Source organism: Heterocephalus glaber, unplaced genomic scaffold (assembly GCF_053883595.1).
Source record: "Heterocephalus glaber isolate CG9 unplaced genomic scaffold, H.glaber_assembly_v1.0 deba00001442, whole genome shotgun sequence".
Lineage (NCBI taxonomy): Eukaryota > Metazoa > Chordata > Mammalia > Rodentia > Bathyergidae > Heterocephalus > Heterocephalus glaber.
In genome coordinates, this window is record NW_028258296.1 from 1,639,533 (window position 1) to 1,656,614 (window position 17,082).

Below are 17,082 nucleotides of genomic sequence, written 5' to 3' on the forward strand. Positions count from 1 at the left end.
GCCTCCACACTGCCCCAGAAAGGCCGCCTACCCTCTGTCTTCTCCATCTGGGGACGTGACCTTCCGTCTCTCAGACACTCTTCAGCTGCTGCATCTGCAGGATTCCCGGAGAATCTGAAAGAGAAGAAAGAAGCAGAGTCCCCTTAGAGTTTTGTTGTTTGTTTTTCTGTTTGCTTTCTGAGACAAGGTCTCACTATGTCATTCAGGCTGTCCCTCACTCCCAGTGATCCTCCTGCCTCAGCCTCTTGCATGCTGAATCACAGGTGTGCACCACCATGCCTGGCCCCTTAGAGTTAAAGCAGTTCAGGCTGAGGAAACACAGCACCCCGGAAACTCAGCCCATCCCTGCTCCCAGCCCCCCAAGGAACGGGAAAAAGCTGGCACGATCCTGGATCCTGGCATTGGCTGTCTCCCCAGGACACTGGCAACAGCTGGCACTGAAGGGAGCAGCAGCCGAGGAGGAGCCGAGGCCGAGAAGCAGCTTGTCCAGGTCGCAGTGCATCCGTGACGGTGCCAGATCTGCCAACCGCACGGCGCTCTTCCCTGACGTCAGGAGTTGGCCACCCTGCCGCCTGGTGAAGGGTTATAATCCAGCCCTGAGGAGGCTGGGATAGAGCAGCCTCGAGCGACCTGTAACGCTGGACTCGGAGCACAGGCAGGGAGCTGGTGACCTTTCGGCTGTGGCAGAGCGGAGCGGGGTTGCCCAGGTGGCTGAGGTACCAACGGCGTCCTGCCCCGAAGTCCTGCTGAGTCAGACCCAAATTCTCCCGAGTTCTCGTCCACGCCGGGGTTTCTCTTCCCATGATGGACGGCCTGGCTCTGGCCACAGCAGGGGACTGTGGTGGAGCCCCCGGCCAGGCTTAGAGCAGGCTGTAATATGGAGCAGGTGTTTCCCCTCATCATTGGCTACGATGTACTCAGAGCCAGACCAAACCCTACGTGACTCAGGAGTGTGTCGGATGGCGCACAGGCTAGCACAGCTTCCTGCAAGCAGCTGCCTCGGAGACCTAAGCCCTGCTCTGTGAAGCTGCAGGGCTCCCAGTGAGGTAACTGCTGCCGAGGACCCTTGGTGCCCGACCACTCTGCATTCCCAGACCGGCCCTCCCTCCGCTGTCTCAGTGGCTCACCAGCTAACCACGACCTGCCTTTGGTCTGTTCTCCTCTCTTCACAGAATGCCTTACCCTCTTTTACCAGCCTGCCGGTGTCAGCTGTTATCACTTGATGCCATGCACATCCCCTGCTCTAGGCTCACCCACGCCTGTGTAATCGACAAGTACCGATGGTCCCGGTCACTTGGGGTCCTCGCCACATGTGCCCTGTGGCCTGGCCCGGTTCCCTGCGTCCTGTTTAAGCCTCGTTTCTGTGTCTTCCCTTTGCCTTTCACTGTCTTGCCTTGCAGCGATCCAGCCTCTTGGCCAGGGTCTTCCACAGGGCTTGTGCCCGCCCAGTGGCCACATGCCTCAGCGGGAGGCACAGGAATCAACTCCAGGTGAGGACAGTGGCTCGGGAGTGAGAGGCCCTGAAGAGGGAGAGAGATGAGGAGCGGCCCACAGCCGAGACAGAGGGGAGCCAGGAAGGGCCGGGAGGTGCAGAGCAGGGACGGAGTTCTGGCAGCAAGGGCCTGACAGGAAGTCCACGAGGCCTTTCTCTGCAGCGCCACTTCTGCCGCCACACCCCAGCCATGGGCGGGACCAGTGCCAACACTGGCCCCTCCCGGCTACGGGCCGGGCGGGCACTCCGGCTGGGGGCAGAGGGTGAAGAGGAGCAGGGCTCAGCAGGGCGGAGTGCACGCCTGCAACTCAGTGGCACCACACAGGCGCAGGTGTGGGGCCCGTGTGGACGAGCGTCTGGGCCTCCCCTCATCCTTCTGCGCCCCTCCGCACACCCACGGCATCACAGCCCGGGGCCCAGAGCCCTCAGCACGCCTGAATTCCTCATCGCCCGGAGAGGGTCACCACGGGAGGCTGAGGCTGAGCGGACCGGGCTGCTCAGGGTCGTGGCAGCAGCTGCGGGAGCAGGATGCGTGGGGTCGTTGGCTCCGGGCCCGTGCGGTCACCTGTAGACACCTGACCACCGGTAGCCGCTCCCTGCTGCCGGGACTGACCTTGGCTCTCCCTTTTCTGTCTTTTCCTTTTAGAGACAGGTCTCGCCCTGCAGCCCAGGCCGGCCCTAGCTCATGGCAATCCCCTCGCCTCAGCTTCCCGGGGCTGGGTTAAAGGCGCGTCACCACCCCGGCCTGGGTCTCCTCCAGAGGGACAGTTTTCTGACCCGTGCTTCTCCCTCTGCTCTTCCTGGGTGTGTGAACCCGGCTGTGCGCCTCCAGGGTGCGACCCCAGGTCCCTCCCCAGGAAGACCCCCTGCCACTGCACCTCTGGCTGCTCAGACCCTCACGGCACCCAGCTGGATCACACTCACTCCCTGCACTGGGACTCGGAATTCAGCCTATCCTGTCTGGGCCTGTGCTCAGATAGACAGCAGGCCAGGCTGAGCCACAGGACTCTGACTTGGGCTTCAGGGACGTTAACCGAGTCAGGCTGCGGGGCAGTGGCGCTGACGGCCCAGCACTCCGAGGTGGAAAGGGCAGGAGGGGGCTGTCACCGCCAAGCTCCTCGGCCCCAGCCCTCCCATGGACAGCTTGGAGTCCACTGAGGGCTCCACAGAGAGGGCGAGCACGGGAAGGGAAAAGAGGAGTAACTGCCCACGGACACACGGCTTGTTCGCAACACGATAGCCCACGTGGAGTGCTGCTGCACGGGATGCCCTGGAAAGCAGAGTCTGCAGCCCTCCTCTCTGGGATGCTCACAGCTCTGACAGGCAAGCTATCCAGCTCCACCTCCGGGCTCCAACATCCAGCACTGCGTACCTGCAGCCACGTGACTTCCCTTCCTGTGTCCCATCATCATTAGGACCCCATCAGGCCTGACCTCCTCACCCTCTCTCGATGCTCCAGGGGTTTTAGTATGTGCAGCTCCCTCTCCCCAGCCCTCCTCCCATGAGAATCTGGAAGCTTGTGAAGGTCAGATTTCTTGCAAGATTCATTCCTGTCCAATTCCCTGCGTTAAAAATGTAGCAGACACTCAGGCGTGGAATTAAACAATCCATCTTCAGGTGGGTCTCAGGGGGCAGTACTGACAGGTGCTGAGCCCGACTTCAAGCCCAGCTCAGGTGTCCTCCCTCATTTCATCCTCATGAAATAGTCTCTGGAAACAGATTCGAGGTCCAAAGGAGGAAACTGAGGCACAGAGGGGCTCTGAGCCTGAGCTGTTCCTGGCCAGCTGGGCAGGAGGGCTGTGGCCCTCCAGGGCTCACCAGGCCATTCAGGTCCCATGGGGCACCAAGGAGCCAAGGCTGCCTGCTCAGACCCACCAAGGCGGTCCCTGCCGGGCAGCAGCAGTGCCCTGTGCAGCTGCCCTGTCTCAGCAGGCAAGGTCAGAAGGGCCACCCCGTGCCCAGGCCGTGGGTCCCAGGTCAGCCCTGTGTCTCCAGCACCGGGCTCCACTTACTCCTGCTATTTCACCACTTTCCACCACATTTCCAACCTCAATCCAAATAGAGAGACTTTCCCTTCCTTCGTCCTGAAACTGAAACCTGGTTCTGCATTTCTGTTCTCTTCAAATCCCTCTTTATTCTGCAATAATAAAAATGCTCTACTTCACCCCAGAACAGGCTGCATGCCAAAATAAACAGCACCTTGGATTTCCTGGAAGAGAGCTTGGCTCCGAGCACAGCCTCGGCACCGAGAGAATTCCTGGAGAATTCCACCTCACAAAGTCAAAGGTTCCATAGGGTAGATCACCACTGGCCCCCGCCGGCACTGATCAGCCGGTGGCCTGCAAGGGGGAACACTTCCCAGAGGGCAGAGGAGACCCCGAGCCGTACCTGGACAGAGCCTGCCAGGTGAGGTGAGCAGAGCTGCCCGCGCCCAGAATCCCAGGGAGCCGAGTCCTGCGCCAGGATGCAGGAGGTGCCCGCCAGCGGCTGCTCCCGGCTGGCTGAGGCTCTGCCTCCTGGCCAGATCCCGCCCGCTCTGCGGCTCACGTCCCGCTGACCACGCAGAGACGCTCACTGCGCCCAACACCGGCTCGCCAACTGGGCTCACTTTCCTCGAGGGTCCCTCCTGCCTGCCTGCATTGCAGCTGCCGCATCTGGAGGGCAGAGGAGCAGTCAGAGGGAGGCCGCGGCTTCGGGGGGGGGGGGGGAGCGGGGTGCGTCCTCCCGCTCAGCTCAGCCTGGGAGGGAAGGGCGTCCCGCCCACAGAGCCAGCGCCGGGCTGCAAAACCAGCCAGCAAAGTGTGCTGCCCAGCTGCGAGAGGACCTGGTCAGATGACCCGTGACCTTGCTGGAAAGCAAACACTGGCTTCCTCCTGCTCCGACACCAGGTGGGCAGGGTCAGAAAGGAACCGCTACTCCGTGGCTCCCCCTGGATCCTGCGGGGAGAACAAACCGCTCACATCCAGGCTAGAAAGTTACTCCCCAGAGCTGCCCTCAGGACACTGCTACAGACACCCAAACAGCTGCGGTGCGTCCTGCTGCTGCCAGCCCCCCACCCGCCCTCGGTGCAGCCCCACGCAGCTGCCTGAGGCTGAAGCGTTGGGGTGCAGCCCTCCAGTTAGAAGCATCCTCCTCCCACCACCCCCAGGGTGCCAGGACTGCAGGATGCCTCAGGATGGTTAAGTGATGCAAATCTACAAGGCAGGCACAGGGCTGAGCAGGGACAATGACCCCAGAATTCCAGGGCCAGGCTGGCAGCTCCACTTGCTACTCTCTGCCAATCTGCTGCGCTTGAACACCAAAGGCATCCAGCTCTGGCAGGAAAAGTGCGGTGACAGCACACAGCGGTCCAGGGCTCTAGCTTGGGCAGGAACCACAGCCAGGACCAGAGCAGCTGGAGGGGCAGGAGGAGGACTGAGGTCTCCCAGGTCCTGGCAGCCACATATGGGGGGCCCAGCCCAACACTGCAGCAGCCCGGGGAGCAGATCCACGGGCTCCACACCCGCACCTCTCCTGGTCCTCATGGGACACGGGTGGCCCACCACAGACCCCAGAGAACTCTGGACACCTTTGCAAGCTCAGCAACAGGCCTGGGGGACCTTGTCCCCACCCCACGGATGCAGCTGAGCCACTGTCCTAGGACAGGAGGCCCCATCAATTCTGAAGACAGAAGCAGTACTGACCTCCAGAGGCTGACGGCTAGGTGTGCTTTCCAAGGCCAGGGCCCTGAGAGGCCCCCAACATGTGCCTGCCTCACGCTGGGTACTGTGGGAAGATTCCCATCCATCCACTGTCCCACATACCCTTGCTCCTGAGGCCAGCCAGACCAAGGGACACGTCTCCTCAAACTAAGGGTCACAGTGACTTCCTTCCCTTAGGTGACCGGGAGTGGAGATGCCTGGGTACGGTTCCACCTCCTCCCACAATTCTCCTTGGAAGTTTCTAGAGCATCTTCATATAGAGGTGAGGACACTTTCTGAAGGGCACAGGATAGCAGACAAGGCTATGGAACCAGCATTTGCTTTTCTCAGCTGCTAAAAGTACTTGTGATGACTACGTAGATGGACCAAATCATCAGAACAAAGAATCGGAAACACACCTCCAGCACTAAAGCTGCATGAAAATACATGGAGTGGCAAACTGCTCCCTGACACATTTAAGACGATCCAGGACCTCTTCCAAGCTGGCTGGGAACAAAGAATGTTTCTCCAGGAAGCAGAGTAAAGAAAACTATCAGTCCTACCCATCCTCTCTATACGAAGGCTGTTAAGTTCAATCTGTTTATATTTCCTTTTGTTGCCTGTGCTTTAGTGTCATAGCCATGAAATTTTTGCCAAATCCAATCTTATAAATATTCTCCACTATGTTTTCTTCTACCAGTTTTATGTTTTAGCTCTTCAAAGTCCTAAAGACCTCCCCTTAAGCCCCACCCCTTAAAGGCGCCATGCCTCCCAAGACCACCACCCTGGGAACAGACCTTTCGGGACACTGAAGGTCTCGCTTGTCCTGCCACGTTCCTTTGTCACTGTACAGTCACCCAGTGCCTCTCACTGGACCAGGAACTCGGGGATGCTGAGAACCAAGCCTCCTCCTTGTCCGAGCCCCTCCCAGAGCCCAGGGGTCTGCTCAGAGGGCCAGAAACGCCCGTGCTCTTGTCTGCCCCAGTTCCTCAACTCTGTGATTCTCAGAGCAGAGTCCCTCCCCCACAGGAAGGGAGGAGGTGTTTGCAGAAGACCATAAATACATGCATTTTCTTCAGGAATTCTAAGTGAGTGACAAAACGACATGGGGTCTCATTTTTATCAGAACTGGCAACATCACAAGCAGCTACTGCGGGATAAGCCTGAGTGCGTCCATGATGGGCCAACAGAGTGTTAACTCTCTGTCCTGTAAAGAGGGCTGACCTGCATGGTCCCTGACAGCACCGAGGGAGGCCTGTGCTGCAACGGCCAGCTGTGGACCACGGAGGCCCCGGGAAGGCCGTGGTGTCCTTAGTACCCAGCCATCCTCTCCTCTCAGCCCAAAGCTCACAGGCTCCCTCCTATGTCTGGGCCGCCTGCCCCTGCAGTGCCCTCTCCCCAGACTGGCGCTGGGCCTCACAGCGCCCAGCCCCTCCCCAGCTAAGAGTCAGTCATGGACCCTTCGCTTAGCGGGCACAGACACCAAATCAAGACAGGAAAGGCGGCAGCGAGGGAGCCGGAGACGGTGGGGGTGGCCCAGACACACAGGGCCCTTTAATAAGTTCCTCTCTCTCCTGCTTGCCGCTGGCAAGAAGGAGCCTGGGCTGCCACAGCACAGTGCTGGCTGTGCTGGTTCCGGGGGCTTCCACTGCTCGCTTCTGTCACTTCCGACAGGCCTGCTGGTGGAGTTCCTGTGGCTGCGTCCTGACTGTCAGCTGTGTCCCTGCGTTGATTATTCTCTCTTTCCCTTGGGTCCCTTACTGCCCTGATGTCTCCCACTGGAACAACGCCTCCAGCGATAGGGACATCCAGCTCTGGGGAGGGACAGCACTGTCCCTGGTCAGAGTCCAGTGGAGCTGCTCAAGCAGCAGCCCGAGTCCCAGCCTGAGCCACGACACCTGCCTTCTGGGTTGGAGGGAGGCCGTTCCTGCGGGGGTGCATGCAGCCGGCCTGCTCAGGAGGGTCGCGCTGTGCCAAATGAGGCTGTGTGGTGAGCCGGGACATCCGGGAGCCGCGGCCAGAAGGTCCAGGTTCAGCCTGTGTGTGAAGAGGGGAGCAGAACGCGTGGACAGGCCCCATGGGCGTCGTCGAGCGGGTTATACAGGGGCTCTGTCTGCTCCTGCTCCTGCTCTGCCACCTGCCACTGCACGAGTGACCCGGCACCCGGCCTTTCGCAGACGCCAGCACCAAACTCTCAGACTTTCGAGCCTTCAGTGCCAGGACGCAAACACAGTTCTGACTGTCGTAAACTACCCAGTCTCAGATGTGGTCCTAGAACGCGGGCTAAGATGGCGGGTGAAGTCACAAAGAGGGGTGTCGTCAGATTTCACACCAGCTTCAGTCCTGGAGGTGCTGCTCTGGGGCTGGCATCTGGAGCGCCGCACGCGGCACTTCCCACCTTCCCAACTGCTGCCACGCCTCCTCCCAGTGGACCACGGCTCGCTCAGGCAAGGGCCCCTTCGTGCTGTGTGCACCAGCCCGGGCCCTGCAAGTGGCAGAGCCAGCTCAGCCCTATGGATCTGCCCTCAGAGGGAGCATGCGCAGCAGGACCCCGGCCAGCGCCCTTGCTGTTGACGGGACGCTGAGGCCCACGACACACTCCATGGCCTGGATCTGAATCTGCTTCCCAGTCTCCCGACCCATGGCACTTCTTTCAACCCCTCTCACCGATGACCTTGTCTGCCCCGTGTGACCCTGCAGGACACTGTATGGGTGGTTTCTCTGAAGACAGCACGGTGGTGTCCCCAGCGCCCTTGGGGCCATGCATGCGGGGAGCTGCTCGCACTCCTGGCTGTGACAGTGGGGAGCACTCCCTGCACCCCACCTCCATGCACCCATCCTGGGCACCAGGGTCCAGGCTCTCCTGGCTCCTCTGCCAATGCCGACTGCTTCCACCCCAGCTGAGCACAGTGCTGTTCAAAGAAACAGCAGTTAGGAAGAAAACACACTGGAAGCCGTCCAAACCCTCCTGCAGTCTCCAGAAAAAGTACCAAGGAGAAGCACATTCTGAGCACAAAGCGAGCCTCTGAACTGTGCTCTCTCTCTGAGGCCCAGTCCCTTACCCAGCTCTGTCCCCGACTCTGCAGACTCCTCCTAGCTCCCGGGCCTCCCTGCGGGCACCTTATGTCCTCTGCCCAGTCCCAGGTGTGGCCCTGCAGGTGCTCCCTTGCCTGAGAAGTCAGTCTGCACAATAATGGGGAGACTCCCTTAGGCGGGAGTAACCGACAAGGCCCCACAGGCAAAGTTTGGAAAACTCACAGCCTGAAGTTTTTATTCCCTGTCACACCTATTTTAAATCAGAAAACTGATGCTTAAAAATAATACTAGCAAATGCTTACAAAGTTATAACAACGATTGTTACTCACCAGGTACTGTTTTGTATTGCACACATGGTGACTTTACTCGGTTTCCCAGTGATCGCATTAATTTAGGCACTACTGTGTCCCCAGACAGGTTCAGGACATAAATCCAGTCAGCGGCAGAGTCATACTTCAAAGTGGTCTGGAGGCGGAAGCCTCAATCCTGACCCGGGTGTCCCTGCCTTTGGGTCCTTCTGCGATGCCAGAGCCCCAAAGAGGAGCCAAGGATCGGGGTGCAGCAAAGGACCGAGTCGTGCTATAAACTCCATGGCCGGCTGGGCCCTTAGATTCAGATAATTATGAAAATAAAACATTTTCAGGGAATGCAATAGGTCTATAAATAAGGTGGATTTATTTGTGAAGGAACAGACTGAAAACTGTGGTGACTTTCTAATTAACTTAAAATTATTTAATCAATAGAACACAATTACTTTTCAAATAATTTCTGAGAGTCCCAAGAAAGCTTGGGTGTTTAACTGCCATTTAGCCAGTAGCAGTAGTAGGTTTACAAGATATCAATTTTATATAAAATGCTCTTTGCAGATCCAGCGCTGTGTGAAAATTTCCATTACAAAGACCTATGTGCAGGTCAGACAAAAAGGTTTTAGGTCACAAATTAATGTCACTTCTGGGCCATCCTCGAGGCTGGGCACAGGAGGCCTGGGGAACCTGCAGAGTGGTCACCTCCCTGCTCTCCTGGCTGCAAGCCACTGCTGGGCTCTGGGGCAGCCTGGGCCTGGCAGCTCCAAGCCATGACCTTCCCTGGGCCCAGGAGACTGGAGCGGAAGTTTGCACAGACCCCATCGTGCCCCTGTGCCTCCGAGGAGGAGGAGGAGTGACAGACACTCAAGAAAAGAGCAGGGGACAGTGAGCAGGCCCTCTGGTGCCACCCTGGCCATCCCCGCCCACGAGCAGCCGGCCTTGGCAGCCTCTCCTGCACTGCAGGTAACTAACAGGCCGCTCTCCTGGGCTGCTCGGTGCGCCCCTAATGCGCAGGGATCTTCGCCAGCCTGTGTGAGGAGGGGGAGCCCACAGAGGGCTCAGGAAGCGCCGGCTGCTTGGTTATTACTTCTTGAGAGCTGCAGTGCCTCCCTTAGGCCCTGGGCCAAGTGCTGCATTATTATTGCTCACTCCTCCCCAGGACTCTGTGCCCTGGTACTATTTTAGCTCTCGGTTCCATTAGGAAGCAAAAGCGCAGACAGGCTTAGCAGTGTGGTCGGATTCACAGAGGCAGCGCTGGGGTTGAATGCAGGGGTCCCTGCCTGAGTGTGGAGGGCACTGAGGCCTGGCCCTGGGCATGCCTGTCAGGAAGGCCTGGGGCAGTGACAGGACTGCCTGGAATCGCAGGTGAGGGTCCGCGTAGACGGGGCGCAGGGACCCAGAGGGCAGCGGAGCGGGATGAGGGCTGTGTCCCCTCTGTTTCTGCCCCTGGTACCTGTGACTGCAGGGACCCTGCAGTGCCCCACACGGACCCTGGGCTGGGACTCACTACCGCGGGCTTCAGTAGATTTGAAGGCAGAAACCAACCTGAACTCGGCAGGCAGGCAGGCAGGCGTGGTGAACAGCCCCACTTCCGGTCTCCCTTCTCCAGGAGGGCGCAGGCTGCACAGCTGGGGCTCCTGAGCAGAGCAGGCAGCAGGTCAGGCCCAGCCCCGCAGACTCACCCCTCACCGCCTGCCGGACATAGATGAGCAGGGTCCTGGAGGCGCTCCACTGTGCACACCGCGCAGGGTTGCGTCCACAGGCCCTGGGCCGGAGTGAGGAGCAGGAACAGTTCCTTCTACAGATGTGTGGAATTCCTTCCCATCTGAAATGATGGTCCAGGCCTGGGCCAGGTTCTGTGAACCCAAAGGTGATTTCCTTTAGGGAACTCACAGCCCAACAGGGAGCAGAGACCTACACAAAGACAGGGGTGGGGGGGGACAGGACAGACTGTGGTCAGCTGTGGGGACTGTGGGTCAGCTTCTTTCCCTCCGCAGAGTAGGAGACACCTCGGCTTTGTAACCAGAGGACGCAGGAGGTGAGGGCTGGGTCTGGGGCACCCATCTCTGACGGAGATGAGACAGTGGGGCTCCCAGATTGAGGCCATCAGTGGATGCTCGAATGGCCAGGGCAGGCACAGAGCCGAGTGACTGTGTTGTCTCCTGCCACAGCCTGCTCATCCCTGACCTGTTCGCACCCTTTCGGGATCTGCGCCTGTGTTTGTGTGAGTGAGTGCGCCTGTGAGTGTGTGCCTGTGAAGGGAGGAGAGGGGCCCGAACCCGGAGGACCGCTGCAGAGACGCCTGTGGATCACGAGCACGGACTGCAGGCCCTTTCCCACCCGACCGGGCGCGGCACCCTCATGGCCAGCTGCAGGACTGCAGCGTGCAGCACCCCAGAGTGCGCCAGGTCTGGGTTGAGATCTGGCCCAGTGACAGCACCAGGCCTCCGAGGGGCCGGCAGGGACCCGTGTCCACATCTCCAGTGCAGCCGAAGCGGGCTTCCTCCCGGGCAGGTGGAGGGCACAGGCAGTCACACCTGCAGGACTGGGCGCAGCGGCACTTGGCCCTCCCTGGTGCAAACCCGTGTGAGCCTGCCTCTCCCGGGCCTCTGCACTCTCCCTTGGAAGCCGCTGCCTGCATCCTCTCTGCCCTGCACTCGAGGAAGTGATGGGTCGCCGCTCTGCACAGACGGCCCAGCCCGCAGGGAAGGAGCTGCCCACCAGGCCGTGGTTTCTGTGGCCTGGGTGCTGTGGACCGCTCAGGCGTGGGTCAGGGATCACTTCCCACATTTCCCACACGCATGTGTTTTGTGCGAATTAACCCTGGTTGCGCACCCTAACCTTCCTCCAACCCCAGCTTCTGGTCTGCTCAGGTGGAACTGATGACCGATCCTGAAGGCCTCCCACCTTGTCCCACGCAGAGGCAGGTGGGTAGGAAAGGTTAGAGGAGCCAGGTTGGGTGTGAAGTTCACCGACTTCTGCCAGGCCCTGACTGTGCCTTTGCACAAGGTGAAGCCAGGGAGCCTTCCTCAGGATGCTTTATAATGCATAAAATAAAACGCATGGCTTGACCTCAAAGGAAACCAATAATGTTGAAATATAATTATTAAAACTTGAAAAAAACAAGTGCATATTGTAGCAGTATAAGTTCTTTTTTTTTTTTGGTACTGGGGATTGAACTCGTGACCTTGCGCTTTCGAGGCAGGCATCAGAACCTCTGAGCTAAATCCCTGGCCCAAAAAATCGGTAGTGTTTTTTGTTTGTTTGTTTTCTGGTACCAGGGATCGAACTTGGGTCCTTGCGCTTGCACAGCAGGCAGTGAAACCACTGAGCTAAATCCCCAGCCCAGCAATATAAGTTCTTTATTAAAGCACCTACTATTGAGCTCCTGCAGCATTGTGATAACCACGGTAATTCCAAAGCTGCCATGGACATAAATAATGTCAATTTCAGCCTCTCCAGAGCCACAGTGCTACAGGTGGGGCACATGGACTGCAGCTTGCTGCTCACGTTGGTAATTGTTTAAAGACGTAATTAAGATGTTTCTTTTAACCTCTGAAGCCCAGACATGGGTCCCTGGGCTGCAGAGCTGAGACTCCACGGGGTCCCCAAAGTCAGGAAAGGTTCGTAACTGGGATGTCCCTGAGTTCCAGCCCACCCTTTTTGCCCCCAAAGGCCAAGTCCTATAGATGTGACTTCCCCTGTCCCCAGCCCTTCCACCTGGCCTGGAGGGAGCCTGCCTTGGTGACTTCCCTGCCCTGCCGGCCTGCCGATAGCCTCAGTTCCCAGAGCCCAGGGCGGAGACACAGGCTCCTCCAAGTTCCTGGGTAGCGGCCAGGGGGCCCAGCAAAGGTGGGTGTGCAGGGCTGATCAGAGACCAGAGCCTGATCAGGGACCACAGCACCTGTGCCCTGGGACCTGGCTCCTCCTGAGGTGTCAACCCTGCGCGGGACGCTCTCCCCCTTCCTCCTGGCAGCCGGAGGCAGCCCCACTTCCTGTCCCAGAAAGTCCTGCATCGGCATCACTGGCACCTGCTCACAGTGCAGGAAGGCGAGGCGCGCTGAACCCCAGCCATCAGCCCGGCTCCCAGTGCAGTGGGCATGAGCCCCTTCTCCCTCTCTTCCCTTCTAACGCCCTGTTTCGTGGCGGCCAGGTGGGTGATGCCCTGTTCTTATTTATTTATTTAAATAAACAAACAGCACATGACAAGGTCTCCAAAAAGCTCCAAGTTCACAGCTAACATGCGCTCACACCCCAACTCCATGCCCAGTCACCTCGACCCTGGCTCCCAGCGCACTCAGCGAGCACCGACCTCACCTTCTGCCTCTGCAGCCTTCCCCAGAGCCGGCGGCCACATTTGCCACGCAGGAAGGAGGGCACGAGGGACAGCCACCGGTGCAGCACCCGGAGAAACTCAGCCCCAGCCTGGGCCCCTGCAGGGTTGAATTCCTTTTCCCTGGGGGCCAGCACCATGGAGCTGAGACCAGGCTGTGAGGAGCTTGGCACCAAAACCTCTCATCTTCAGAGGGACCAATGCCCCGAACCACCATCCTCTGTCCCTTGGCGTCAGAGCCCCAACTAGAAACGCACACCAAAGGAAACTCAGCACAAAGGACCCTCACGTGGGGGAGCCACAGCCACATTAAAAAGTGCATCCCGGCAGCAAGTTTTATTTACTTGTGGAAGAAGACGGGGAGCGGGCGGGAATTGGGATCAGCATTTTCTCCCAGACACGAAGTCCCGGGAAAGCTATTTGCTACTTGCAGGGAGACAGGGAGCAGTTCCCTGGGAAGACGCCTCGGGCTCCAGCGTAACGAGCTGCTCGCCCACTGCTTCGACTCTGGGACAGCGTGCTTCACCCTGGAACTGCAGCAGGCCTACCCTGCAGGATGCCTCTCTCCGGTCCTTTCATCCGACTTGGAAATGCTCTCTGGGGGCCGGAAGCTGCTCACAGAAAGTCCAACGCCACCTGGGAGGTTGGTACTGCGGGCACAGAGGGTCAGGTCCCCCAAGAGGTGCACAGCTGGCAGAGCTGGCAGCACAGAGCCAGGCTGCGCCCAGTTTCCGGCGCCGAGCCCAGGCCTCTTTCCACAGCCGACCACGGCCCTGCGCGGGTCATGCAGCCTCCCTGGGGGACGGTGACGGGGGCAGGACGAGGCCTGCACACGCGTGTGCGTGATACCACGCTGCTGCCTGGCACACGGAGTGAGCCAAGCTGTAGTTATCAGCTCCATCTAGAGCTCAGACACAAGACCCCCGAGACGCCGCCCGCTCCTCCCCTGCTCTACTTCCTGTGGCTGTGAGCAGCTCTCCTCACCAGGCCCCTCTGCCTTGCTGTTTCTTCTTCAGAGCCGGCTGACCTTGGACGGATGCACGAAGCAAAATAAACCCTCTCCTGAAGTCTGGCATTGGGTTCTTTGTCACAGCAGTAAGGAGAGCAACAAAGACAAGCCCCAACCCTCGTTCTGCTCCATGGTCCAGAGCACCCCTGCCCGGCCCACCTGGCCCAATCTAGGGCCTCGGATAAGGGCAGGTGCGCGACCCTCCTCTCTGAAGCACTCGCACTGGGCCAGGAGGTGCCGTTGTCTTCCTGTCAGCTCTGCCCAGGCAGTGTCTCCCCTGCACACCTTAGGCTGCCACTGATCTGAAGCAAGCTCAGAAGTCCACCTTCCAGCTGTAGGGTCAGACTCGGGGGATGCAGACCGGGGCCCCAGGGAGTCCTCAGCAGTGGGAGAATCCTGTGGTCCCCCCACCACCCCGGCTGCAGCTCCTGGGCCAGACCCCAGCTCTGCGCCTGTAGGTCACCCCCGGCCGGCTCTCGTCCAGGCAGGCCTGACAGGCGGGGTGTGGGCCCTGCACCTCCCTCACAGCCTGCTGTCCACGGCGGGTGCACCTGCAGAGGCAGTGGCGGTGTGGCCCTGGGAACCCACCAGCCTTGTCCTCTGGGTGTCCTGAGAGGCTCCAAGGGCCCAGGGATCTCAGCCGCTGTCTCCCCAGGCCCTAGGGGGGCTTTGCCCCGGGTCTCCTAGGTCAGAGGATGGCCCTGTGCTCCTGGAGACGCCCCTGCCTGGGCCGCACCTCCGACCCAGGGAAGTGAGGCTGCGGCTTCAGGCTGGAGTGGTTCGGATTCAGGGCAGAAGTCCAGGCTGCGCTGTCCAATTCGGCAAGGAGAGCGCAGGGCTCAAGGGCAGGGTCAGACCCGACCTTAAGGGAGATGGGGGGTCTGCAGCGTCCCGGCCCGTAGCCCCAACCCCGCCCTGCACCCCGCTCCCACCCAAGGTCGCGGGCACAGGAGGACCCCAAACTTCAGCCAGGCGGGGGCGTAGCTTTGCGCCAGGGGCAGGGGAGGCGACGCCCCAGCCTGCAGCGAGCAGGGTCCACTTCGCCGGGTCTCCACCCGCACCCCCTCAAGCACTTGGACCCCAGGGCAGGGGAGGGGGTGTGGGAGGTCGGGGTCCCTGAGACCGTCACCTCGGGCGCTGCAGCCTCCGCGGGCCAGGCACAGCCGTGTGCGCGCCCTCCGAGCACACACAGCGCGGGCACAGTCCCGGGCCCCTCCCGGCCCACACCCCTCGCTCTCGCCCGGGCAGGGGAGGTCGCAGCCTCTCTGAGCTCCGAGAGCCCGGACAGAGTTTGAGAAACACTTTCTGCAAAGAAACCAGAAAACTCCTACCCGGGTGGTGGCTCTGCGGGTCGCCGAGCGCTCAGCACGTTCCTCCCCGCCGGACAGACGGACAGACGGACGGACACTGAGGGAATCGAGGCAGCCGAGCCGCTCCCGCCCCAGCAGAGGCTCCGCCCAGGCCCTGTGAGCGGGGTGCGGGCCGCCGGGGGGCGGGGGACCGGATCTCGGAGCCGGTTCTCACTGCCCTCCTGCGGGGCTCCGGGCTCCCTGCTGCCCGCTGCGCTGCGCTTCGGGAGTTGTTCAGCAGCCAGGGACGCGCCCTTCCGTCCCTGACCTGAGCGACCCCTCGGCCCCAGCAGGAGCGGGGCTTCTGCTCCCCGCCCTGGGTCCCAGCCAAGCGGCTCGGTGAAACCTCGGGGGTGGGGGTGGGGGGGTGGCATCGGGACAGGAATTCGAGAGGCGGACATCCGGGACTGTCCTTGTCCTTGTGACAGAAGCAAGGTTATGGGAGCGGGTCTGTCCCCCTCCAGTCCTGAGCAAAGCAGCAGCCCCGGGGACCCTGAGGGAAAGGAGCCTGGCGCTGGGGTGGGACACAGCTGGGGTGGGGGGTGGGGTGGCAGCTTCAGATCTTCTCCAGGTGAGGGGTCCTGGGAAGCGGCGGCCAGGACCCTGAAGTGCGATTTCTTGACCTCTCACTTTGTAAATGCGGAGGCCTGGGTGTGTAGCCAGCACCATTCAAGCGGGAGGAAATGGCACACAGGCTGGATCCAGCCTGCAGACCTGGGGTTGGCCCAGGGGGTCACTGCTTCCTGCTCAGGTGCTTCGGGACCTCCTCGGTCACACAGGGCCACTGGGGAGCTGGAGCAAAACCCAGGCACCCTGGGACCTGGCCTTGGAACATGTCCTTCACATCCTCTGGCCTCCTGCAGGATTGCTCTCTCGGCTTCCGGGCATCGAGAGCAAGGCAGGCAGGGGCTGGCGGCAGGGCGTGGAGGCAGCATGGTCCCTGGGAAGCAGCAGCCCTGCCAGCCGCTGTCCTCGAAAGCACAGCTGGCCTGATGACTCAGAGGTGAAGCTGCATCCCCGGCAGCTGAGCCAGAGGCGTGACTGTCACCATCCGGCTCCTCCTGGGCACAGTGAGGCATAGCTGGCCTGGGCACACAGGTCCTGTACCCTGGGGGGCAAGATTCACAGCCGGGCTGGAGAGGGGCCCCGGGAAGAGCAGATCCTGCCTAGACAGGGTACACACAGCCTCCACACTCCCACAGTCCGTGGGGTGGCCCCAGCCGGGCTGTGCCGGGAACCGTGCAACCACTGGCCAAGCACAGGGGAGTGCGTGCCAATGGGGAAGCTGTCTTCACGCTTCGCTGCAGTTCTGGGAGCCCCAGAAGGCAGCAAACCCTGAAAGCCTGGGTACAGAACCCGAGGGTCTCCACGAGCCCCAGCCACATGTCCCCAGCCCTCCGTGCACACACTTGTCCCCCCTTATCCTGGGGTGAGCGCCCAGAGCCTGGGGGTGCCCTGGCCTGCAGGAGTGCAGAACCCTGCAGAGAGGGTGATTTCCCTATGCATGTGAGACATCTGTGATGACACTTCACTTATAAATCCGGCATAGGAAGAGAGCAACAGCACTTAATAAAATAGATCATAACAACATACCATCATAAAGATGTGCATGTGGTCCCTGTCTCAAATTATGTTTTTGGACTGGGCTTCGAAGCCCAAAGTATAAACAGAGAGCAAAATAAAAGATAATAGGAGACAGGAAGCTGGGTCTTTCTGAGATGGGAAGGGGACCAAGAGATGAGTGGAGGGAGAGGGCAGGGAAGGGGTGTGGGAGGAATGAAGATGTGTGGTGCACACACCCACGCCAGCCCAGGAGGACGAGGACCAGACGGGACCGCTCTCACTGTGCATTGCAGACGTGGACTGATGAGAAAGCGC

The 17,082-nt window shown here is 60.2% G+C and overlaps 1 protein-coding gene across 11 annotated transcripts in view; it reads right to left on the bottom strand.

Annotated features, from left to right (window-relative positions):
• The window catches only part of Kank4 (KN motif and ankyrin repeat domains 4), a 34,284-nt gene extending 18,759 nt beyond the window's left edge, over positions 1–15,525 (bottom strand). For 3 of the 11 annotated variants that reach the window (XM_087212796.1, XM_087212799.1, XM_087212797.1), the window contains exons 1-2: positions 15,187–15,519; positions 32–114 (exon numbers count right to left, since the gene is read on the bottom strand). In XM_087212796.1, coding sequence (XP_087068922.1) covers positions 32–47 — 16 coding nt within the window. In that variant the 5' untranslated portion in view covers positions 48–114; positions 15,187–15,519. Of the gene's footprint in view, positions 1–31; positions 115–3,880; positions 4,147–4,316; positions 5,379–10,058; positions 10,428–15,186 lie in introns of those variants that run through there. The other 8 variants (XM_087212794.1, XM_087212800.1, XM_087212793.1 and 5 more) reach the window with 8 other exon arrangements.
• Positions 15,526–17,082: the final 1,557 nt, after the last annotated feature.